The 25,948-nt window shown below is 44.5% G+C and overlaps 1 protein-coding gene across 1 annotated transcript in view; it reads right to left on the bottom strand.

Moving 5' to 3' along the window:
• Nucleotides 1-19,843: 19,843 nt before the first annotated feature.
• The window catches only part of SETD7 (SET domain containing 7, histone lysine methyltransferase), a 49,393-nt gene continuing 43,288 nt past the window's right edge, over nt 19,844-25,948 (bottom strand). The window contains exon 9 of the mRNA XM_032632563.1: nt 19,844-25,528. Coding sequence (XP_032488454.1) covers nt 25,348-25,528 — 181 coding nt within the window. The 3' untranslated portion in view covers nt 19,844-25,347. The remainder of the gene's footprint in view (nt 25,529-25,948) is intronic.

The raw sequence follows: 25,948 nt of genomic DNA, 5'->3' as shown, positions 1-25,948 counted from the left end.
ATCCAAGAAGAAGATATAAAAACTAAGTATTTATGCACCCAATATAGGAGCACATGAACACATAAAGCAAATATTAACTGACATAAAGAGAGAAATTGACAGTAACAAAATAAAAACAGGGAACTTTAAAACCCCACTTATAACAATGAACAGGTCATCCAGACAGAAAATCAATACGGAAACTCTGGCCTTAAATGACACATTATACCAGATGGACGGATATATACATATATGGCACATTCCCTCCAAAAGCAGTAGAATACAGTTCCTTTTCAAGTGTACATGGAACTTGCTCCAGGATAGATCACATGCTAGGCCTCAAAACAACCCTCAGTAAATTTAAGAAAATTGAAATCACATCAAGTATATTTTCCAAACACAGTGCTATGAAACTACAAACTGACTATAAGAAAATAACTGAAAAAAACCCCAAAACACATGGAGGCTAAACAATATGCTACTAAACAACCAATGGACCACTGAAGAAATCAAAGAGGAAAAAAAAAAATACCTAGAGACAAATGAAAGTGAAAACACAACAATCCAAATCTACAGGATGCAAAAAATGCAGTTCTAAAGGAGAAGTTTACAGTGATACAAACTTATCATAGGAAACAAGAAAAATCTGAACTGTACAACTTAACCTTCCACCCGGAGGATCTGGAAAAAGAAGAACAAAGCTCAGTTAGTAAAAATTTTTTTAAAAATCATAAAGATTAGAAAAGAAATAAGTAAAATAGAGAGTAAAAATCAATAGAGGGCTTCCCTGGTGGTGCAGTGGTTAAAAATCCTCCTGCCAGTGCAGGACACACAGATTCGAGCCCTGGTCTGAGAAGATCCCACATGCCACAGAGCAACTAAGCCCGTGCACCACAACTACTGAGCCTGCGCTCTAGAGCCCATGAGCCACAACTACTGAAGCCCACACACTCTAGGACCCGCGTGCCACAACTACTGAGCCTACACACCTAGAGCCCATACTATGCAACAAGAGAAGTCACCACAATGAGAAGCCCACGCACTGCAACGAAGAGTAGACCCTGCTCGCCACAACTAGAGAAAGCCCACACGCAGCAACAAAGACCCATGGCAGCCAAAAAAAAAAAAAAAAAAGAAAAAAGGACAATAGATTTGAAAGATCCTCTTTCACAAAAGAGGGTATCAAAATGGTCAATAAGTGTATAATATGCTTATTTAAGAGTCATAAGATGTTATTACTCATGAAGGGAATTTAAATTTAAAAAAAAAGAATTGAGGATTCTAATTTAAACACATAATTAAAGCTAATAGGAATAAAAGAGAAACATTTCAGTACACAGTAGGAAAGCAGGATGTGTGTTTTTAGTTATAAGGAATGGAATTACATTTTATTGAGGAAAAAAATTCTGTGCATGGTCGGGATTAACTAAATTTAGATTGGAGTTAATTAAGTAAATGGATTTGTACTAGTAAGCTAGTACAAGACTGGAAGCTGAACAAAATTTCTTACAGTTTTCCTTTTTGATAACAGATTGCGTGAGGTTCTGTGGCCTTAAGTGATCTGTATTTTTTTTTTTAATCTTTTTGTGACTTTGGTTAAATAAGTATTGTTTCATAGAGACCTATGATCCTGCTGTGTTTTAAAACCTTTTTGATATTTTTAACAAACTTCCCAAATATCAAAATCTAACTAAGTCTCTTTTAGCCTCCAACTGACTCTGGGGTGCTTTAAGGAGCATCCTGAGATAGCTCAGAGATGAATGTTACAGTAACTAAGTTTATTTGGTATGTTAACTTACTTCAAAACATTGTCAAGTGATGGGAGATGAACCTTAGGTTACAGTGTATGGATAGATGTTATTAATATAGCTATTCCAAAATTTATATGAAATTCCTAACATCTAATATAATGTCATCAGCCATAATCCTAGTTATTCTAAAATGTTATATGTCACAGAAATATCCAGTTTCCTGATAATTGCACTGTCCTCAAATCTTTAACCATGCTCTTTTAAGTTTTGTCCTTTATAGACAATCATTATTTTACACTGATGCTTTTACAAAATGAAGATTTTCAAGAAGACTCATGAAAAGAACTTTTAAACAGATGTAAGTTTCTGATAGCCTTTAGATAATACCACTGAACTGGGTAACAAATGACAAAACTCTAATGGAAAACCTGATTACTTCATCCATATCAACAGGAATTAATTACATGGGACTGAACGAACTTTTGTTTTCCAGAAAAACCTTTTCTCTTATGCTATGACCTACAAGTTGATAAAGCATACCTTTGTAAACAAAGATGAAACATTTATCTTTTTCTCTCTACTTGATCCTTCCAGAATTTGGCTTCTCCAGCTGGCTCTCTTGTGGACTTGATGGTTTATTATTGGGTTGGCCAAAAAGTTCGTTCGGCTAGTGAATACGTCGTTCAGTAAAGTTCTTTGTGAAAATGAAAAACGTGTCTTGGGACTTCCCTGGTTGTCCAGTGGGTAAGACTCTGAGCTCCCAAAGCAGGGGGCCCGGGGTTTGATCCCTGGTCGGGGAACTAGATCTCGCATGCATGCTGCAACTAAGAGTCTGCATGCCGCAACTAAGAAGTCCACATGCTGCAACTAAAAGATCCACATGCTGCAACTAAAGATCCCACGTGCCTCAACGAAGGCATGTGCCGCAACTAAGACATGGTGCAGCCAAAATAAATTAATTAATTAATAAATTAAAAAAAGAGCCTGGCACAAAGTAAGTGCTCAATGTTAAAAAAAAAAGGAAAAAAGTCTTTTAACTTAAAACGAACGAACTTTTTGGCCAGCCCAATACAACTGGATTACAACTAGTTATACTAATCATTGTTTTAATTTGGTCTTTGTTTCCAAATTGTTTATGATTTGTCTCCCTGCTGCACTATGACCTTGTCAGTGTTACTACCTACATTACTTATACCCTGCCTATTTTGCTGTCTCTTACAGTACTCAATGTGTAACCAGGCCTCCAACAAAATTGATGGCTAAACATCTTGAGGAAATAAATCACATTTGTAACTCTACATAGAATAATTGTAATAGTGTGATCCGAGGTATGGGAACAAGCAACAAGGGAAAATATCTCCTGGATCATAATAGACTAGTAAGACAGAGGATCCAGAGAATCTTTATCAACAGGGCCTAACCCAGAAATTAGCACCTGGAGTGGCGTATCAAAACGAATTTTCGCCTGATCTGGGATGAGCCTCCCAGCGCCACGGGACAAAAATTGGTCATGAAATGTCTTCCAAATATTGGTCGAATTTCAGACCAAGAGGAGGAACTGATAAATGGAATATTGCCTGCCATATCAATAAACAAAAGATGTCACAGTCATCAGCCACCTCATGGTGAGCTGGTGAACCCTGAGGGAACTCAGGAAGGAAAAGAATACCTGACATCTAGCAGCCATCAGACTGCAGCCACTCACAAAGGTGAGCCCTGAGGAACCTCAGGATGTGAAAACACAGGATACTGGCCCAGATAGCTGAGGTGCACATCAAAGGAATGATTTCAGTGAGCCGCCCAGACTCTTGCACCTTCCCATACATACAAAAGCGCTAAATTCCTTAACTTGACATATCTGTCTTTCTTTAACTAACAACAATCTTTTGACATTCAGACTACCTGCCCTTTGTCGCAAAACTCCTGTATATGCTGGCTCACGGAGCAGTTCTCTCAGGGTTACTTGACGTGCTGCCTCCCAGCTTGAAGTCCTAAAAATTCCTGCCAAATAAAACTTTCAACTTGGAGGCTGTAAAAATATTTCTGAGTCGACAGGTGTGACTTCCAGGGCAGAGATGCTCTCCTAACCCCGCTGTCTGTAGTGGCCGGCAGCCGAGGGGACCAAAAGGACCACAGGGTGTGAGGCGGCCCTGGCGCCCCCAGCCCTGCTCCACCCTGGAGCCCAGCAGCCCCGCAGCGCCGCTCCTCCACCCAGCCCCACCGGCCGGCCGCCACAGCCGTGCTCCAACTCCACGTCACTGCCCAAGGCCAGCTTGGCGGAGGCGGCAGCCAAGGCCCCAAACGCACCGGCGCCGGCGCACAGGCAGCTGAACATGCCCCAAAAGCGGCGCCGCATCGCGCCGGCCTGCAGGCGCAGGGGTAATCCGGGGGAGGCGTCGGGGAGGGCAGCGCACACATACAGCCGCCAGCAACCTGCGACCTCGCCGCCACGGTGCGCTCCGCCACACCTCCTTGGGTCCCCTGCCCAGCCACCGGCACGGCGGAGTGCGCTCCGCCATTGGACGGTGGCCTCACGTGACGCGAGGCTTACGTCAGCGGGTTGGCCAATGGAGGCTCCGCGAGGGCCTCGAGGGGCGGGGCCGCCGGCTGCGGTCCTGTTGCTCTTGTCCCCAAGGTGAGCCGCCGCCCGGTTAGGTTTAGGCTTTCCGGGGAGCCCTCCCGGACCGTTGTCCGAGGCTGACAGTGGTACTGTGCTAGCTGTTGTAGAATAACTCTTCGTGGTCTAGCAGTTTCAGTCCTTGCCACTGCGGGAGGTCAAGCATCAGCTTCCCCAGGGATTTCTTAAAACGCCGAATCCCGGTCCTGCCCCACACCCATTGAATCAGAATCTGCCTTTAACAAGACTCCTAGGAGACTGACCTACATACACCTCGTTCCGGAAAGGACAAAACGTAGAGATGCTTCGGCAGAGGGTGCTAGAGACCTGCAGACTCAGCAAGAAAGCGGGCTGTGGGGGTGGGGCGGGGGGGTGGAGGTTAGGGCGTCTCACAAATCAAATGGCCCAGATGGATACAAGTTCATTGTAGGAAATTTAGAAAGCATAATTAGGAGAAAATGTCATCCGTAATCACGCCACTCAGATAATCAGGATTAGCATTACTTCCAAATTCCAATGCACTTAAATACTTTTAAAATGTTTTCGTTAAAGAAGTAGTACATTTCTTTGAAAATAAACTGCTATTGAGGTGTATAAAGGCCTACTTCCGCCCTCCAGGAAAGTCATTGTTATTACAGAACTTTTTCTCTATGTATAGCTTTATATATAGCACACGTTAAAAAATAGTATATGTGTGGGACTTTTTTTTCTAAACATGATTTCACAGTGTGCATACTGTCCAGCAGCATTCTTTTTTTCCATTCAGTAAATTTTCATGTTAGTCCTTACTTGCCCTTCTCTCTCACAAGGTGGCTTTGTGGCTCTAATAAAAGCCAGGAAGGTTAGGGACTTCCCTGGCCAGTCCAGTGGTTAAGACTCCATGCTTCCAGTACAGGGGACACTGGTTCAATCCCTAGTTGGGGAACTAAGATCTCACATGCCTGCAGTGCAGTGTGGCCAAAAAAAAAAAGTTACAAATTGTCTCATTTTGCAGCTGAGAAAATGGAGGCTCACTGCCACCTGCAGTGCAGTGTGGCCAAAAAAAAAAAGTTACAAATTGTCTCATTTTGCAGCTGAGAAAATGGAGGCTCAGAGAGGCACGGTGCCACTGAACAAAGAGCTGTGTGAGGTGATCCCCTTGGAAAGCTCTTATGTTACTTGGAGCCTACAGGAAATTGAGTGGTGTTGCACTGGATAAACTCTTCATGCTTTATAAGGAGTTTTCTTAAATGATGCCTCCACCTAGCACAAGAGCACCTCAGAGCTACCTCCTCTGTAGGACGAGGTTGTGTGGTTATGTGTCTGTTTCCCTGTTAGCCTGCAAGCTCCTTGAGGGCAAGGACACATTTATTTCTTCTCTAGGTCCCCAGTGCCCAGCACAGGGCCTTGTTCTGGTGATGATGGTTGAGTTGATACCATTTTTCGACGCCCTGCTGGGAAGTGATTTCTGTCTCCTGGACAAAAGCTCCTGTGTGCATACATATCACCTGCTAGCAATCTTGTTAAAATGAAGATTCTGATTTAGGTCTGGAGGTGGATTGAGGTTCTGCATTTCTACCAGGCTCCCAGATGGTGCTATGCAGGCGTGGTGGGGTGGTGAGACCACGCTGATTAGCAAGACTGTAACTGACCGTTGCCCTCAGCATACTCACACAACTTGCTGCATACTTGCCTCTCTAACCGGGCCCCATCAGGCAGATGCCATGCATGTTTTCTCTTTGTTTCTGCCACAGTGCCCAATACTGTGACCAGCTCCTGTCCTTGCTACAAGTGTTTGAGTGAACAGACTATGGTTTGATTATAAAAGATAAATAAAATTTAAAACTTACTAACAGCATTGTAACCGAAAGTGGGGTCCGGCTGCTTGCCACTCAAAAGCCAATAAACCGGCAAGATTGGCGGAAAGGAAAGTTTGCTTTATTGCAGATGCTGGCAACAGTGGGTTGGGGGCGGACTCCTCCCCAAAGGCTGACTCACCCCCACCCCAACCAGTGGGCAAGAGCTTTTATAGGCGGAGGGAGGGGGCTACGTGCAGAAACAGCACCGTCAGCTCTGACAGTCGTCTTGAAATTGGTCATGCGGTGGTCTGACCAGCGTCATCTTGATTGTTTTAAGTACGGTTAATCTTCAGCTCCAGGGTCAATTTGTTCCATTTCTTTGAGGCCAATTCTCAAATTGTGGCAGCTTATGTCATGCTTACCTTCTGGTTGTCATGTAGTTAACTTCTTCCACCTGATGGGGGTTTCAGTATCTCTAAGACAGCTCAAAGGATGCGGCTCAGAATGTTATCTGTAGCCCTTGAGAAGGAACTAAAGGTCCTTGACTATGCTTAATGACTAAACTATTATTATTTGGTCTCCTTTGACTGTTTTCCTTTGTTTCTGCATTTTCTCACTTCTCTGATTAAACTTATTCTTTGGCTAAAACTTTTCCACAGACAAAAGGCAGGCTGAAGACATGGGGGGAAAGGACTATAGGGTCCTGATTCAGTTCAGCATCATGGTGCAAACTGGAGCACCCTGAACTGGGAGTATGGAGGGGAGGGAATACCTCATCCCACATTTATTTAAAAAGTAATGAAAACAAACCTCAAAGATGGCTTATGGACAAAAGATGACCTGTTGAGTTCTGGGAGACCCATTCAAACTCTCCCTCAGCTTTAGGGGCTAAAGTCACACATTTAAGAGGCCTTAGGGACCAAGGAGGGAATCTAAATATGAGAACCACACCACTCCACCCCCACGTGAGACAGGAGGGATGGGTGTGGCCTGTGACAATCTAGGGAGTGAATGTCTTCTCTCTCTCTTAAGCCTCCTCTCCAAACTTACCTCAGTCTCTTCCTCTCTCTCTTCTCTTTTCACTGTGTCCATTTATTTCTCTGCCCAATTAAACAAATGAGCACACAGGTACCCTGGGCCAGGCCTGTTCCAGGCAGTGGAGTTGCCAGGATGACTAAGATCCCTGCACTCCTTGGGTTCTGGGGTTTTGCAAAACATTCAGTTCTAACTCCCTGTCCTGAACTGGCTTAAGGCTTTATCTCCTTTTCCTCGCTATGAGTGATGTTATGGGATGAATTGTGCCCTCTCAAAAGATATATTGGGAAGTCCCTGGTAGTCCAGTGGTTAGGACTCCGCACTTTCACTGCCAGGGGTGTGGGTTCAATCCCTGGTCCAGGAACTAGGATCACACAAGCTGTGCGGCAAGGCCAGTAGATAGATAGATAGATAGATAGATAGATAGATAGACAGATGATAGAAGTCTTAATCCCTGGCACCTGTGAATGTGAACTTATTTGGAAATGGGGTCGATTGCAGATGTAATAAAATTAAGATGAGGTCATTAGGGTGGGCCCTAATGTGACTAGTGCCCTTAGAAGAGACAGAGACCCAGGGGAGAATGCCATGTGACCACAGAGGCAGAGATTGGAGCGATGCATCTACAAGCCAAGGAACACCAAGGGTTGCCTGCAACACCACAAGGTAAGACAGGCATGGAACAGTTTGTCCTCTGGAGGCCTGAGCCTTGCCAACACCTTGGTTTTGGACTTATAGTATCCAGAATTGTTAGAGAATAAGGTTCTGTTGTGTTAAGCCACCCGGTTTCTGTCAGTTTGTCACGGCAGACCTAGGGAACTCAAACAGGTGACCAGACCCAAGCCTCTTTATTACCAGCTTCACTACTCCACCTTCTCCCACCTCCAAAGCAGTTAGAGCCAGACCTGTAAGGGATGCCTTTGATTCAAACAGTCTCCTTAAATCATGGGACTACCGATGATTCAGTCAGGACTCTTGTATCAAGAGGCTCCCGTTGATTCAATCAGCCCCCCAAAATACACAACTCCCATCGATTGAATCAGATCCTTAAATAGCCTCACTCCCATTGATTAAGTCAATTCCTTTAACTATTGGGACCCCTGTTAAATCAATCGTCCTCCGAAAATCTCTTAAGGTTCATTAAACCTATCAAATGCCTTAGATTTCCTGACTCCCATTAAATCAACCCTCCTTCTTAACTCTCCCTACACTCATTAAGAAGGATGATTGATTTAATTAGGGTCACCAATTTAAGAAGGCATATTGAATCAATGGGAGTGCAGTGATTGAATCAATGGGAGTTCCCCCTGGGGGACAGCCAGGGAGGGGTGCTGTTCCCCATGGGGGATGCTCGGGAGCCCCGTGTAAATTAGTTCCTTTGTACCAATTTTTGGATTCCACCTATAAGTGATATTATATGATATTTGTCTTTCCCTTCCTGGCTTCACTGAGTCTGATCACCTCTGGGTTCAACTGTGTTGCCGTTAAGTGGCATTATTTCATTCTTTTTTATGGCTGAGCAATATTCCATTGTCTGTACGTACCACATCTTCTGTATCTTTTCATCCGTCTGTGAACATTTTGGTTGCTTCCACATCTTGACTGTTGTAAATACTGCTGCAATGGACGTTGGGGTGCGTGGGTCTTTTCGAATACTGGTTTTCTCTGGATATACCCCCAGGAGTGGGATTGCCGGATCATCTGATAGCTTTATTTTAATTTTCTAAGGAACCTCCATGCTGTTCTTTATAATAGCTCTTACCAGTTTCTATTCCCACCAGCAGCATAAGTGGGTTCCCTTTTCTCCATCTCTGATGATGGCCATTGTGACTGGTATGAGGTGATACCTTGTTGTTTTGATTTGCATTTCTCTGATAATTAGGAATGTTGAGCATCTTGTCATGTGCGTCTTTTTAAAACAGTGTGAGTAAAAATGACCTCTTGAAATTGGCTTCTTGACAGTCTGCCCTGTTTTGAATTCTTTTTCCATTCCCTATGGCAGGACATTTCTAGAGGGTAGGTGTCAATTACAGCCCCCCAGGCCTTGTGAATATGAAGTGCCCGTAAGCATGTTATGAGAGGCCCCGAGTTAACAGGATTTCTTCATACTCATCTCTGGTTATTCTGGCAACAAGAGCCTTAGAGAAAGTTGTGCTCATGGGTTGTAAATTCGAGTGTTATGTGCCAGAACAAACACCCAAGGGGACTTCCCTGGAGGTCCAGTGGTTAAGACTCTGCACTGCCAATGCAAGGGGCGCTGGTTAGATCCCTGGTCGGGGAACTAGGATCCCATGTGCTGCGTGGCCAAAAACAAACAAACAACCCAAGGGTTGATTCTCATTACTTCTTCCCCGTTACTCTTTACCCCTGGGGCAAATCCCAACCTCTGGAAAACCACCCTGCTGAGGGAGCTGTCCTCTGGAGGTGAGGAGACTATAAGGGAGGAGGCTAGAGGTGGGAAACTCACCAGCAGGAGACCTGGAGACCAGCTGACTTTTCAAAGCTCTTCCAACCCAGAGGGTCTTCCTGGATCTGGAGATTGTGGTCCCATGAAGAGGGCACCAGGCACTACAGGTCCAAGGAGGGCTCATTTGCTGGCACATCTCTCCCCGTACCTCAGTCCCAGGACAATCCAGCCTTGGAACCCAAGCCTGCTCAGGCTCCAGGGATGTGAGTCCAGCCCAGGTCACCGAGGTCTGTCGGGAACATAGTAGGCATTTCTTTTTTTTTTTAATTTAATTAATTGTTATTTTATATTGGAGTATAGTTGATTTACAACGTTGTGTTGTTTTAGGTGTTCAGCGACTTGATTCAGTTCTACATAGACGTATATCTGTTCTTTTTTGGATTCTTTTCCCATATATGTTATTATGAGTTTTGAGTAGAGTTCCCTGTGCTAGACAGTAGATCCTTATTGATTATCTACTTTATATATATGTTAGGGTGTATGTGCTAATCCCAGCCAAACATGGCCAAAAATAATAAATAAAATAAATAAATTTATTAAAAAAAATAGTGACTCAGATCATGCCATTGCTCTATGGAATCTCTTTCCATTGCAGTTAGAATAAAATCCAAACTATGTACACTGGCCTGTCCATCCTGATCGCTATTAAAGACATTTTATTGAATCAAGTCCTGCTGGTTTGAGCGCCATTTTTCTTCTTTTTCTGGTGACTTTAGGTAGCTCTGCTCTGATCTTAAAACAGCTCCCAGGGGGCTTCCCTGGTGGCACAGTGGTTACGAATCTGCCTGCCAATGCAGGGGATACAGGTTCGAGCCCTGGTCCGGGAAGATCCCACATGCCATGGAGCAACTAAGCCCATGCGCCACAACTACTGAGCCTGTGTTCTAGAGCCCATGCTCTAGAGCCCTCATGCTACAACTACTGAAGCCTGCGCACCTAGGGCCCGTGCTCCGCAACAAGAGAAGCCACCTTAATGAGAAGCCCGCACATCACAATGAAGAGTAGCCCCCGCTCAGGCAACTAGGGAAAGCCCACGCACAGCAACGAAGACCCAACGCAGTCAAAAATAAATTAAAAAAAAAACAAAAAACGGCTCCCAGAGAGTGATTTTTAAGTTCTTGAGGGAAGCCTATGGTTCTGAGAACAGTTACCATTATCATTAGGCAGGGTACATTCCACTTACTTTTACCTTTTCTTAATTACTCAGGAATATCACTGTGAGCATCACTTACTGGACTACACTGCAAGGCCGAAATGCCAGGCTTCTGTGCTCTGCCCAGGCGACGTGATCCATATGCAGGGTCTCTGGGAGTGGGGTCCAAGAATCTGCATAGGTAACAATTTCCCAGGTGATTCTGCCCCTGAGGTTGGAGGAGGACTGGCTGAGAACACTGTCAGAGATTGCTAAGGTACGGAGCTTTCAAGCCATGGTGCTGAAAACCCGGAAGAGATTTTTAGAAAACCAGCTGCATTTCTCTGATACTTCCCCCTTCCCTGTGTCGCTGGCTGTCACACCTCATGGTTCAGAGGACCTGAGGCGGGAATCTCGTGCTCCTCACTGGCTGTGTCAAGGCAGTTCTGCAGGGCAGAGTGCATGAACTCTGAAATAGCTACTGGCTGCTCAGGAGTCCCTTACTTTCAAGTTTCTGCCTGTGTCCCACATAGCTGTGGGTACTATAAGTCTTACCTAGGTAAGTGGTGTTCCTGTACACACACACACACACACACACAAGCAGGGTGCTAGATTTGCTTTTTTTAAAAATTGTAGTTGATTTAAAATGTTGTGTTAGTTTCAGGTGTCCAGCAAAGCGATTCAAGCATTATATGTGTGTGTACACACATATTTATACACACACATATATATTTTCTTTTTCAGATTATTTTCCATTATAGCTTACTATAAGATATTGAATATAGTTCCCTGTGCTATACAGTAGGTCCTTGTTGTTTATCTATTTTATATACAGTATTGTGTACCTGCTAATCCCATACTCCTAACTTATCTCTCCCCCCAGCCCCCTGCCTTTCCCCTTTGGTAACCATAGTTTGTTTTCTATGTCTGTGAGTCTGTTTCTGTTTTGGAAATAAGTTCATATGTATCATTTTTTTATAAGATTCCACATATAAGTGATATCATAAAATATTTGTCTTCTTCTGTCTGACTTACTTCACTTAGTATGATCATCTCTAGGTCCATCCATGTTGCTGCAAATGGCATTATTTCATTTCTTTTTATGGTTGAGTAATATTCCATTGTGTGTGTGTGTGTATATATATATATACACACACACACAATGGAATGTATATATATATATATATATATATATACCACATCTTCTTTACCCATGCATCTGTCGATGGACATTTAGGTTGTTTCCACATCTTGACTATTGTTAATAGTACTGCTATGAACACTGGGGTGCATGTATCTTTTCAAATTAGAGTTTTCTCTGGATATATGCCCAGGAGTGGGATTGCTGGATCATATGCTTCTAGAGTGCTATATTTTGAATGGTTCTACTATATAACAAAATTTTGAGAAATTTCTCTAATATCTCAATTCTACTGGGATAAATTATAGGGTTGGCCAAAAAGTGCATTCGGGTTTTTCCATTCAATGTTATGGGAAAAACCCGAACCAACTTTTTGGCCAGCCCAATATTTTCCTTTTAGGGACCAATTTCAGTAGTTATGAGATAAACATTCATACTCTCCCCCCCAGTGTACATTCCACTCACATGGTAAGCTTGAATACGACTCTTTTTATTTCAAGCTACTTAAGATTTCCTTATTTTGGAGAAACTATATTCCTCTGCCCCAGTCAGGAGTAGATTCTAGAGTTTAGAATAAGTTCAGGAAGCTGGTTGCCAGTGAAGGTATCTACACGCTTCCATTTACTCTGTATAGTTCATGTGTTAGACCCAAACGGTCTACGAGGGATTCCAACTCGCCCAAGAACCGCCAAGAGTCAAGAGCCGCTGCAACACGCAAGAGGTTTATTAGGAGCCGATGCACTGGGGTTCCCTGAACCTCACGCAGGAGGCCGATGGGGAACCCCTAAAAGCGGAATCACATACTTTTTATAGGTTTATTTACTCATAGGGCGGGTATATTCTCACAATGATTGGGTAAATGTGGTGACTTTTGAATTCATTGGCTTAGGAACTTTTGTCCCACCTTCTGGCCGTTATAGTTGTCTGTTCATTGTGGCGGTTAGGGCGTATACCTGTTACGGGCAACTGGAAAATTACCCGCTGTCTGGCAAGTCCCCGTCAACTGAAAAACTCCAAGAATTGGTTTCGATAGGGAGAAGGAGTGGCGCACGATAGGGAGAAGAATTGGTTTCGATAGGGAGAAGGAGTGGCGCACGATAGGGAGAAGAATTGGTTTACGGGAACAAGTGAGGGGGTGGAAAGTCCCTAAAGGCCCCACACATGCATGTGGTTAACTAGGAGATAACTTCCCCTGGTGATCCATGACCCTTTCACCACCCCACGGGTGACTCATTTAAAAATAAATAAATAAATAAATAAAATGATAGGTCAGGGAAGTACAAGATAAGATTGATTTAGGACTAGTGAACTCATAACCCATGTTTTCCAGAAAACTGTGCTTTTAAAGAGCTACATGCCCTAAAAATGCTTTTTTTTCCGGTTTGTTTTAAAAGAAAACCAAGCTTCGTTCAACTTAGTTTTATTGCAAGCTCCAAAAGTGCTATTAGACCTTTGGAAATTTGGGCTTATTTAAAAAATAAAAAAAGCCCTGGAAATTGTGTCTTCATTTGTCTATACAAAGTTCAACCTGATAATGGGAATAAATAGACATCAGCCCAGTTTTCATGTTTGTTTTCAAAATGTATCAAATCATCCTTTTGCTAAAGTTCTTTCGGATTCCTGTCAGAAACAGTATGAGAATAAATGCTCACCACAAGGGGGAGCTGGACCACGAAGAAATTAATGGGTTGTTTTGGAAATAGAAATAAAAACTGGGAGAGTGCAGGTGATTCACGGTAAAACCATCAGGATTGGCAGGACTGATATTCACAAGTGATTATTCCATTCTTTTAGTTGTTCAGACCAAAGATCAGAGTCGTGCTTGATTCCTTACTTCCCAATGAATTAAGCCTGTCTTTCTCTTCTGATGCTTTGCCATCTGGGGCCTTGCTGACCCTGGGCCACCAATTCCTTGAGACAGCAAACAACTCGTCCTTTCACATGCAAACCAACCAATCCAGAGCCCATCTTGCAACCGGCTTCTTTCAGGGCTCTTAAAAGAAGAGCCCAGGCCTCTATCACCCCAAGGCCAGGTACCAGGTGACTAAAAGCAGCCCCTATACCGCAGAGCCCATTGAAATTATTCAAGCTAATTCTAAACCTTCCTGCCTGTTTCTTCCCCCAGAAAGCATAATCAAGCCTCTTGTCCCTGTTTTCACCTGTTCCCTCTGCCTCCTGACCGACCCTGGCGCTTCCCTGCGTGGCCCCTGTGGCTTGGTGTCCCCTACCCTTGGGAACTGTGAGTAATGAGCTCTCTTTTCCTTCCACGGCACTGATCTGTTGGCCTCCCTGTACCTGAGAAATAATAAGACCAACACCTTAAAATCGCTACCCCACATCTCAGCAAATCCTACTGTCTCTGCCTTTATGGTGTAGCCCCAGTTCAAGCACTCATCGCCATCACCCCTGTGTCCCACCCACCATCATCTTGTTCTTCCTGTTTCCACCTGCCCACCACCCCACTCCCTGCCCCCTCATTCCAGGCTATTCTGCCCCTGTGAACAGTCAAGGTGAGCCTGTCACACAAGTAACGCAGGTCTTATCACTCTTCCCTTCAGAGCCCTCCAATTGAAGCCCTAACGGCAATTACAGTTTCAACAGCGTTTTTGGAACCTTCAGGAAACTAAGTTGGATAAAGCTGGTTTGTTTTTAAAAACACACAAAAGTGGTTCATGTCATCGGTTTACTTTCCATCCACTCTGAGTTAAAAACCCAGTCCTTAAAATGGCTTTGGGGGCCCCTATAGAATTGGGTTCCTGCTTGCCCTCTGAGCACAGCACCTGGCCGGCCCTTTCTCCTTACAGCCCTGGCCTCCACCCTACCAGACCCCCCGATTTGCAATCCCTCCCTCAGTGCGGTCCCCCACCTAACCGCCACACCCCTTGCCTTGTTCCATAGCACTTACAGCCATTGCTGGCTCACGATCAGGGTCGCCATGAAAACGTAAGCTCCACGAGGCAGGGACTTTGTTTTTGTTCACTGCCAATTTGTTAATGGCTTAGAATAGTGACTGCTACATGGTAAGAAATATGTGTTGATTGAATGAGCAAGCCGAGAAAATGATTTTTTAAAAAACGACACTCCAGCCCAGTCATTCTTACATCAAGTATTTGGAGAATGCTTTGTATGCATCCCGAAAGACACACTTGCTGGCCCCGAAGCCTGTCATCTAAGGGGGAGGCCAGCAAGATGTTTCACTCATTAAACAATCGAGAATACATTGTGGCCCGTGATGTCCATGGGTGCAGAAAAGCGGGGGGGGGGGGGGCAGTGAGGGCAGGTCATGAAGAGTGAGGCCAGCTTCCCCTGCCCCCTCCACACCCCACCCCCCAAAGGTGGCGTTCCAAGGCAGAAAGGACACAGTTAGTGAGTCTGCTCCATGGGTCAAGCACTCAATCTTTTTTTTTTTAGGTATCATTATTAATGTAAATTTACAAGTAAGGAAACTGAAACATAAAGAAGTTTTATCATACAGTTGGGAAATGGCAGCGCTGGGATTTCAATCTAAGATGATTACGAAAGCTCTCTTAAACATTACAATCTGTGGACTCCCGTTCAGTTTATTGAGTGCTTACTATGTGCCTCATGTTAAGGATCCATCAGTGAATGAAACAGACTAGATCCATGCCCACCTGGAGCTGTAGTCTAGAGAGAGGAGAAAGACAGTGAACAAACATGATGGATAATGAAATTATATAGTAAGTTAGAAGGTGAAAGTGGTCTGGAGAAAAAGAAAGGAGGGTAAAGGGGTTCGGAGATGCTGCGAAGAGGAGGGTGCTGTAATTTAAGTGGATGGTCAAGGAAGGCATTTCAGCAAAGACTTGTAGGAGGCGAGGGAGGGAGCCATGTGGATCTGGGAGAAAGACACGCACAGGTGAGAGGGGAGCTGGAGCAAGCCTGGCATTTCTAAAGACAAGAAGGCAGTGAGAGTGACTGGAGGGGAAGGAAGAAGCTCAGGGAGGGAGGAGGGGTTGCAAAAGCTCAATCTTTACAATCCCCAAGCAACCCTGTGCAGCAGGTGTTATCCACGTTTGCTAGAGAGCAGTCTAAAGCCTGCTGTCCTTTGGACAGTGGCAGAGCTGATGAGAACCAGTCTGACTCCAGAGCCCAGGTCCCATCCATCACATGACCCTCGCCGGTGCCACCAGAGAGAGGCAGTGAAACCTCATCACTGAGGGAGCTGCACGTGGTGGGGGTGAGGAATGAGAAATAAGATGGGATGGAGAAGCTACGACTGGAATCAAGGCAGAGGGGGTGAAAGTTCCGGATCAGGGCAGAAGGTGATGAGAGCAAAACCGTAGGAAGGTGGTCTGGATACGCCGAAAGCTCAGCTTCTCTGTATACCGGTGCCGAATCAAACCTCAGAAACAGAGTTTGGGGTGAAGCAGAAAAGGATAGCTTTATTGCTTTGCCAGGCAAAGGGGGACACAGCAGGCTACTGCCTCAGAAGACCGTATGTCCCAACCTGGGAGGATGTGATGAGTTTTATGGTGGTAGTTCAGGGGCGGGGTTGCTGACAAGATGAGGGTGTGTGCAGGGTCTCAGGTGGTCCGTCTCCTAATCTTGATGGGCTTCTCTGGTCCCTGTAATCTGGCCTCAGGTGGTTTCTTAGCTGCTCCTCCCTTGATTAGCAACTGTTCGAATCTGCCCTTTGGAACTCAGGGAAGGTCACGGAGGCTGGAGTCTTGCCTATAAGAAACGGGGGACAAAAAGGCCTCCAGGTCCGGGAGCCCCACAGGGCCCCGCTCGCTTTCAGTTATCGCATGGATTGGACCGAGGAGGGATGGGGCCTGGGAGATCAGTCGATTAGCTGGCTAAGCAAATGATCAAGGGAAAGAAGACTTAGACTAAGGATATTAATAGTTGGTTTTACCCTGTGGAGAGCATGAAGAAGTGAAGGGCAGGAGGAGAGAGGAGCTCCCATAAGTGTGGTTAGGAGAGCAGCCTGGAGCCCAGCTGCCCGGCTTCACGCTTTGCCTCTGCCACTTCCTTGTGAGTTCTGCGACCGGGTTACCTAACTGCAAGTCAAGTTACTTAACATCGGTATGCCTCAGTTCTTCCCTCTCTAAAATGGGGTGATAGCAGTACCTGTATCACATGGCTGTTTGTGAGATAAATGAATAAACTAAACATTTAAAACTGCCTTTAAACTTGACCTAAATGTATCTTTGTAGAACTCTCTCCCACACCAGCCACTGGAGAATTCTCGGAGTTGATTTGATTAATTAGAAAATCCATTTATGTATCTGAAGAAACTATTTCCTTTCTTCTCTGAAGAAAATAAGACAAACCCTGTGACGAAGAAGAGGCAGACACTGTGAGCGGTCAACCCAACTGTCTTTTCTCCTTTCTTCCTCGCTGGGAGAATCCCAGCTTCGTTCAGGCCCTCCGCCCTTCTCCACACAGCAGTAAGCTTCCCTCAGGTAATCATGGTGCCCCCATGGCCCTGCAAGGGATTGGTCTAGGTTTCCTCCATGGTAGGGACCATACAAGAGATTTTCCTTTTCACCCACTAGATGTTGCCAAATCTGGCTGTGATGTCTGCAACTGTGACACCCATGCTGTGACTGCAGGGTGAACTGGGCCCTCAGGGCAAACCGGACCTGCTAAGAATTGCAAAGCAGAAAGACACAAAGTTGGTTAGAATTAACCAACTCCAGGGTCACTCAACACTTCTTGTTATGTGAGATAGTAAATCTTTATTGCTTCAGCTATATTGAGGCAGGTTTTTAGGCTTCTTGAAGCTGGAAGCATTCGGATACTTGCAATATCAGAATGATACTGATACCTGCAAAATCTGATACTTGCCAATAAAAATTTGGTAGCAATCTAGATGGAGCCATTCATCTTTTTCTATGTACATTATAAGAAGTGAAGCTCTAAATGCAAAACCATGGCTTTTGGTTTTCACAAAGAAACAAAACTTCAAGAGAAACACATACCAGTGTGTTGCAGGGGAGTTTGCATCATCTTTTTATATAAAAGGCAACAGCTGTTTTCTAAAATACTTTTGGGGCAAAACTTTCTAGTTGAACAACCCCAAACCAGTCAGATGCATAAAATCCTTCTGAATGATTGTTATCTAATTCTAATTCTAGAAATGAATAATTTCTGAAATAATTTTAAGTCTAGTGTGAATTAGCAGGCTAAATGGTCTGGAACATTAAAACCATTAAAAGCAGATATTTAGTAAGAAGTATATGTGGGACGAGTATTGAGACTAAAATTTGGTTTCAATCTTCCTCACAATCCCTTATGCTACAACACTTGAGCCTACATCCATCTTAATCCACAAAAAGTTGCCTGTTCGAGAACAAACGTATGGACACCAAGAGGGGGAAGGCGGGGGTAGGATGAACTGGGAAACTGGGATTGACATATATACGCTAATACGTATAAAATCGACAACTAATGAGAACCTGCTGTATGGCACACGGAACTCTACTTAATGCTCTGTGGTGACCTAAATGGGAAGGAAACCCAAAAAAGAGGGGATATATGTATACATAGAGCTGATTCACTTCTCTGTACAGCAGAAACTAACACAACATTGTAAAGCAACTGTACTCCAGTAAAAACAAACCAAACATGTTGCCTGATTGTTCACTTTTGAGAGTTGAGCTTCTTAGACTTGCCCCAGTTTTATTCAATTTTTAATCTCACACCCCTCTCCCACACAAGGAGGAAGAATATTAATATTGTGTGTTAGTGGGCGAAACTCTGCCTTAAAGTTCCAGTGTATGGACGTGTCTTCATCCTAGTGGGGAAACTGATCTAGCCCCGTTTGGACTGAGTCATCTCACTTGCTTCAATGGAAGGAAGTGTGATAAGATCAAAGAATGGGCAACCGGGGGAGGTAAGATAAAGCAGGGGGGCTCATGGGCTGCTTCAGTTTGACACCCAGCTTACTGGAATTCACTTCTTTGGGACCATGGGTAGATGGCCCAGCTGATAGCAAAGTACAATTTTTACCTCCTTTGTCACTGGCCTTTCTGCTTTGGGAATGTTGTAGGGGAGAGTTTGGGAACGTTGACAGTGATTGGGCAGAAATAAGGGGTTTCTGGCTTCCTTGGCTCAAAGCTGTCCTAAGATCACCAAGATCTACCACAACATCTAACAACGTTCCTGTATCTTCAACCACAAGTGGAAGTTTCCCATTCTTCAGATATCTTCGCTGATCTTCTGATTTACGTTCAATATCCTTAACATTTATGGAGCCCATCAGATACGTCTGGCTGATGTGGCTAATTTTTCTGGATTCATGGGTGTATGGGGTGCCATGCCAAATACACAGCAGGCTCCTCACCTTTCATACCCCTCCCTCAAGTCTTACTATGATGCTTTGAAAAAGGTAAAAGGTTAATACAGTAAGTCCCCCACATACGAACCTTCAAGTTGCGAACTTTCAAAGATGCGAACGTGCGTTTCATCAGCGTCAGGCATGAGTGAAACTGCAGCTTGCCTTGCATCTCCTGTTGCTGACGATCCTTCAGCTCTACCATCTCCCACCTCCCCTCCCTTCTCCAGTCCCTAACTCTTCTTGCCTGTTCACTCGATGCCAGCCCCTGGATGCCAGCTGTGGTACTGCACTGCTGTACTTTTCAAGGTACTGTACTGTAAGATTAAAAATGTTTTCTTTGTTGTTTGCATTTGTTTTTCATGTATTATTTGTGTGAAAAGTATTATAAACCTATCACAGTACAGTACTATGTAGCCGAGTGTCAGCTGGGTACCTAGGCTAACTTTGTTGGACGTACAAACAAAGTGGACTTACGAACGCACTCTCAGAATGGAACTCGTTCGTACGTAGGGGACTTACTGTAACATTTTTAAACAACTTCAAATGTAAAGTTTGCTTAGTAATTTAAATATACAGGAAGACATGGCAGAGAAATACGTTACTGCCTTCCTGCCCCAGGCAACCAAAGGAAGACAACGACAGGTGACTGTATATTTTGTTTAATACTTGCATTGTTTCTATAGCGCAATTATAGCAATCTTTAAATTTACTTTTCATTACAAATATTTGTCAAGTTTTGTTTCAGAAGCATTCTTCCTACTCTTGCACATGCACCCAGACACACTACAAAAACTCACTCATAACACAGTAAGGGCAAACATTATTCATGTAAACATCTTTCATTAATTTCCCATAATTTAAAAAAATCATAGAATTATAGATATTGAATAAGGCTCATAGATTTAGTTCAAATTCCACAAAAGACCAATCAAAGATGCTCGTTAACTGTGATGAGGTTAACTTTTGGTTGCAATAAATGCCGAAAGCATTCCCCTGGCTTCCAATCCTTAAACATACCTCACAACCTAATCAATGCATTTCAGGATAAAAAGAGAACACAGAAAACCCAGGAGGAAAAACTTTTGAAGTAGGGAGCTCAGAACCATGAACCCAACTTTCCTCTATGATAAGCAGACATCATGTAGTCCCTGTAGTTTCCCAGTACATGACTTGAGATGAATGACAGTCACCCAAAATGTAACCAAGTTGTATGTTAAGATACATTGGTATGTGTGTACATATTGCTAGTATACACAGTGAAAATTTGTCATCATATTTATTATTTCATTATATCCAGGACTAAAGCAGAAAAAAAAAACCAAACCACTCAAGTTGAATATCATTATAAAGGAGTGTTCTAGTAAGAGTCAGGGGAGTTGGGAGGTATGTCCTAGAGGGAGTTGATTGGTCTTGATGTTAAAACGACTTCTAACAACGGTGTGTAAAGTCACAGACAGAGGAAGCAAGGATCTGCGTTATCCGAGGATGTCTCTCTCTGGTTGGAAGTTTGGTGCTTGGGTGCATAGTTTCCCAGAGCTGAGACCGGAAGTGTACTGTGCTGAGAAATGGGCCCCTTGCCAGCAGGACCCTCCTCCATCCTCTCTCGAGGTGGAGGCCCAGAGGCAGGGACTGCTGGCAAAACCGTGAGGTCCCACCCGGGGGTCTGAACCCCAGCTCCACTGAGGGCAGCCTCCCTGACGTTTGTGACTAGGCAGTAAGGAAAGCGGTGGATGGCGGCCAGAAAACCCGGTTCCGAGGTTCCCATGGCCACGTCTGGCTTCTGATTCTGCTGCCCTGCAAAGAAATTGTGCTCCGGATAACTGCACCGGTGTCTCTAATGCCTCTGAGTCACTCACGGGCCCCCAAAGGCCCGGAGTGATGTCACTAAGGGTGGACATACCTCCACGAGCACCTAACTTCCACCAGGAAGCGGCTGAGGCACTGGGGAAGCCTACGAGCTCTCTCCACATCAGGTGCAACAACGCGGGGAAGTTGCCATGAGTCAGAGTTCTTTGTAGGCTTTTTGATTTTGTAAAAATCAAAACTGATCTGCATTATATCTCAATAGACTCAGAGAATTCTCACCAAAAATGTTTGCAATTTGTTTAAATAGCACTGGAATAATTCAACTTCACTTAAATATATTCATTCTACCATGAAAATAGTTCATACAAACATCTATTTACATACAAACACGTTAAAATTTGTGAAAAGGGTTTCCATCCCTGTGGTTGTATGGCTTGAAATAGTTTTCATTGCTTTGAGTATGTCTGCACCCATTTGGCAAAATAAAACGATTACAATTTAGTATTTTAAAAATCAAAATGGATACTGAGGCTCCACATTCCTGAAGGGAAAGATCAAAGACAAAAAAAAAAAAAGTCTATCAAGGTACCTCAAGTAGATGTAAATTCAATATATTTTGTGAACCTTTGATCTGCGGCAAATAAACATTACGACTGTCAGTCTTGCAACATGGTTTTGCTTGTTTTTCTAAAATGAAAGAAGTCTGGATTCTAAATCACTACTCTTAAGACAGAAACTTGAGGCAACTGTTTTAAAACAAAGCACAACAGAAAACAATAACCTTCCTGGAAGATCTTAAATGCATTTTGCAGTGAGTATATTTCATATAGTAAAGGAAGTTTACTAAAGTGCCACACACCACTCACTGAGAAGACAACCCTCGAACTCACTGTTCACAGTTACTGCAATTTTACCCTTACAATTAAATGTTGTCAATGGTTACACCTGGCCTTCACTTGGGCCTTTTCAGGTTGTTGGTGATAAGGAAATTGTTTTTCAATGTGAAGAACCCCCAGAAGGCAAATAAGTTTAATGACAGCCCCAGACAGGTTCAAAGGGGTCTTGAACAACGAATTTCCTTCTCAGTTTCTCAGGCAGACCAGGGATGAAGCAGGTTAAAATAAGAATAGGTAATGCAAAACTCAACTCTTCCTTGCCTGTAGCTTTTAAATCTCATCATTCCTCTGTGTCAGAAATTCAGTCCTTACGGTTGTTTTTTGTGAGTCCTTTCAAATGCCCATTTGGGGACATACTCCTACAGATTAGTTCCTATTCCTAACTCTAACACAAGATAATATTTTGTCATAGAAAAGCTGCTAAGGAAAGATCTAGTCATGCAGGAGTTGGACTGAGACGGCTCTGAGTGAATCTGCTGGGGACCATGGCATCAGGCACCCTCCTCAGCACTGGCCCTTTTGCAGGAGAGCAGAAAGTTACGCCTTTATCCCCACCACCTGGACTCTTCCACATTTCTGTTACGATGCTGATGAAACTACCTGCTTCCTGACGTATTTCCTTCCACAGCGGACATCAAGATTCAGTAGAAAAATACATCCCAAGGCTTCCCCCTCAGCTTTGGCTCAAACAGGGAACAAACCCTATTCCCTCACCAGTTAATTCCTCATGGGACCCCAACCCCCTTGACTGTTTTATCTACCTACAGTGAATCTCAAGGCCCCCTACGACCCCACCCTGTGACAAAGCCTTACATTTGGTGTGTGTGGGGGTGTCAGGGGGACAACAGAAGCAGCAGAACCAGACGTGGACACAGAGTGATGGAGAGAGGTACTCGCAGGGGAACAGACAGACAGAGAGGGTCCAATGGGCCAGAGAGACTGGGAGGAGAGGAGGGAGAGAGGGAGCGTGCCGGAGGGATCAGCTGGCACGCTGTTATGTACGAACACCAGCCATTCTCACAGACAACAGAGAGAGAGAGAGGAGAGGGTAGGGCAGGAGAAAGAAGAGCCAGAGAACGAGACAGGAGAGAGGACGTGGAGAGGCTCAGCTTGGATGTACTGCTTCCTCTGATTTGTCTGAACGTCACAGACAGACACACTGCCGGGCTTTAAACTCAGAGAGTTATTCACTATCTTATTTGAAAAATGGATTCGCTGGTTAATCACTATTTCCAACTCTTCAGCCACTTTTGTCAAAAGAAAAGAAAAATTCCACTTGAATGGGGAAGCCCAGTGGGACAGAAATTACACACCATGGCAGCCGGCAGCCTGAAGTCCTTGCTTTGGAGTCCTGCGCCATCCTCCCCCGACCGACCGCACTCCCTGATCTGGCTCCACAACCCAACTCACTGCGGCTGATGAAAGCCATCTTTCTCCTGAAGACAGTCACTTACTTTGGGACGCGTTTGAATGAAAGCACCTATCAGAATACAAGTCCCAAGACTCTGCCCATCTGCCAGTTTATGGAACGGTCTCTTTCTACAGAATAGAAGCGATCCTATCCTGGTGCCTTTTAATCTAAAAACTCTATTCAGTTCACTTCGTGGAAGATCTTCCTGGCAGCCTCAGAATTTCTCACGAGTGAACCAGCAGCTTAGCTCCCTGAAACCATGGCCACCCAGCTGCAATGCTGGGGACAGGGGAGCTCTGGAAAGCCTGGATTTACCAAGGGAAAGGGCCACTTCTGTCACTGTCTTGAAGGCTGCATCCTGTGCCCAGGAGCTGCCAGAACTGAAAAGTTGTGAACAGCCCTGGATGAAGCACTTTTGTTAAATTCTTCCCAAGAGCAATGTGTAACTGACGTGAAATAGCAAACTTCCTCCTGCCTGTTTTTCTCTTTTCCTGCTCCCAGCAAGCCTTCCCTACTAGCCAGAGCTACAGTGTGGAAGGCTTCAGCTTTCAAGACCAAACTGACTCGGTGACAGGTGCCCCAGCTGACAGTTGCAACTTGTAGCAACTGCTGCTTTCCAGACCTCCCAGCTCCTCAGCTGGGCATCTGAAGAGGACACAGCTATGGCGTGTGGTGAGGGCACTTACAAAAACCCCAAACTCCCAGAATTCCCCCAGAGTAATCCCAGTCAGGTTACATACCTAATTAGCTAAACTAAAAAACAGGGGCTTTTCTCCTTATTTCTGCAGTTGTGATTACACACGGCTAGCAAAAATGGCTGAAATGCTATTGATACCGTTGCTTCTAAACTATACAGGTGTTAGTCTTAATTCACAAGGCTGTGAAGCAGATAAGTGCTTTGAAATTACAATGATGAAGAGTTTTACCATTAAGGTTTGATTTGTACCTAGTGATCAGTACGTCTCTCTTAACAGTAGCGATTAAAAAAGAAAAAAACGAAAAACGAAAAAAACCTTTTGAATTCTGTGTTATAATTCAAGTTTGCTATTTGACTTTTGAATTCAATGCACTGTTGCCACAAGCCAGACTGCTCTGTTATGTACATTTAATGTGTACCCAAGGAGAAAAAAAATTACTAGCACTATTGAAGATATTGCAAAATTGCCACGTCTACTGCTTAGAAATACTAATTTCCCTCTCTTCTTTCTTAAAGTATATGTTACAACTCTTCCATAACTTAATGCAAACAAAGTAAATTCATTTCTTCTCACATCTTAAAGCAAAGATACCTTTGTTTCCATGCGAGAATAATAATTCTATAATAGTAGCCCGGCCCTAGGAGCCAGGTCTTTATATTAGGACATAATAATGAAACAGTGATATAGAGAGAGCCAGAGAGACCTACACACTGGCACTGAAACGAAATCCATTTGGAAGTTTTCTCTTGTGAAAGATACCTAAGATAGAGAAGAGGACTAAGGGGTGAAGTGACTCAAAAAGTGGGGTTCTGTTCGCTAGGGAAAAAACAAAGCCATTCTATTGCAAGAACAGATCAAAGGTTAAAAGGCAAATGATACTACATTTAGAGAATAAAAATGTAGTAATTCTCTGTCCTCCATATGGCGCATATGCAAGTGTGATAACGCAATTTGCACTGGCCACAGAAATAAACCTCATGGAAAAGCCACTGACTAAAAATGACTGAAAAACCCCCTTTTTCCCTTTTTTCAGTCTAATCGTTTGGCATCTCTGAATGTGGTACAGATTTAGTCTTGAACCACCCAAGAACATCACGCTGTCTTCTGTCAAGTGCTCAACAGTACCTCTCAGGAGGGCGTTGTTGCTAGCTAATTTTAAATCTGGTATGAGTAATACAGTCAGACCTAGTTAGTATTCGAGAAAGTTGTAGCGAACGCAGAGTGAGAGGATGTGATGTCACAGCAGGAGCAGTCCCTGGTTGTCCCGTTGTCGGATGAACGTAGTGCATAGATCCAAGTTTCTACTCCAGGTCTCTGAAGCCCAGAGCCAGGCCTTTCACTTCCGCTGGGTGGCCTGGAAGGCCTTCAGCTCCACCTGGTACCACTCGGGGGCTTCAGGCCCACTCTTCCCCGGGGGGCTGTGGTCGTAGCCATAGGCAACAGTGAGTTCCTCGTCGGCCTCCACGGCTCGGAGCGTGCGAATGCATTTGATGGGTCCAAAACGGGGGTGGACAAACCTAGACATCAAGATGCACATGGTCATTCCCGGGCCGGACCGGGAGGTCAGATGCAAAGGCTAGAAGGGCTGAGGCAGGAATCACCCGTGTGCTTGCTGCGCCCTGGACGCCACCGGCAGGTCCTCAGTGTGTGGGCCACAGAGGAGCCGGCGTCAGCTTCCCCTGGGAGCCTGGTGCTCACAGGGATACTCCGGGCTTCCCCACCCAGACCTGGTAGTGGAATCTGCATTCTAACACCCCGCCCCCTCCCCTCCCCTCCCCCTCCCCTCCCCTCCCCCGTGATTCCTATGTACATTAAGGTTTAAAAAGCACGGCCCTATCTTCCTTTCTGAGCCTATTTGCCACTCTGTATTTGTAAATCAACAATCAGGATCTTCAACAAAAACCTGTCTTTAATGAGAAATCAGATCCAGTGCGGCC

The sequence above is a fragment of the Phocoena sinus genome, chromosome 5 (genome assembly GCF_008692025.1).
Source record: "Phocoena sinus isolate mPhoSin1 chromosome 5, mPhoSin1.pri, whole genome shotgun sequence".
NCBI lineage: Eukaryota > Metazoa > Chordata > Mammalia > Artiodactyla > Phocoenidae > Phocoena > Phocoena sinus.
Note: the sequence above shows the minus strand (reverse complement) of the source record. Positions and strands in the feature narration are given on the sequence as shown.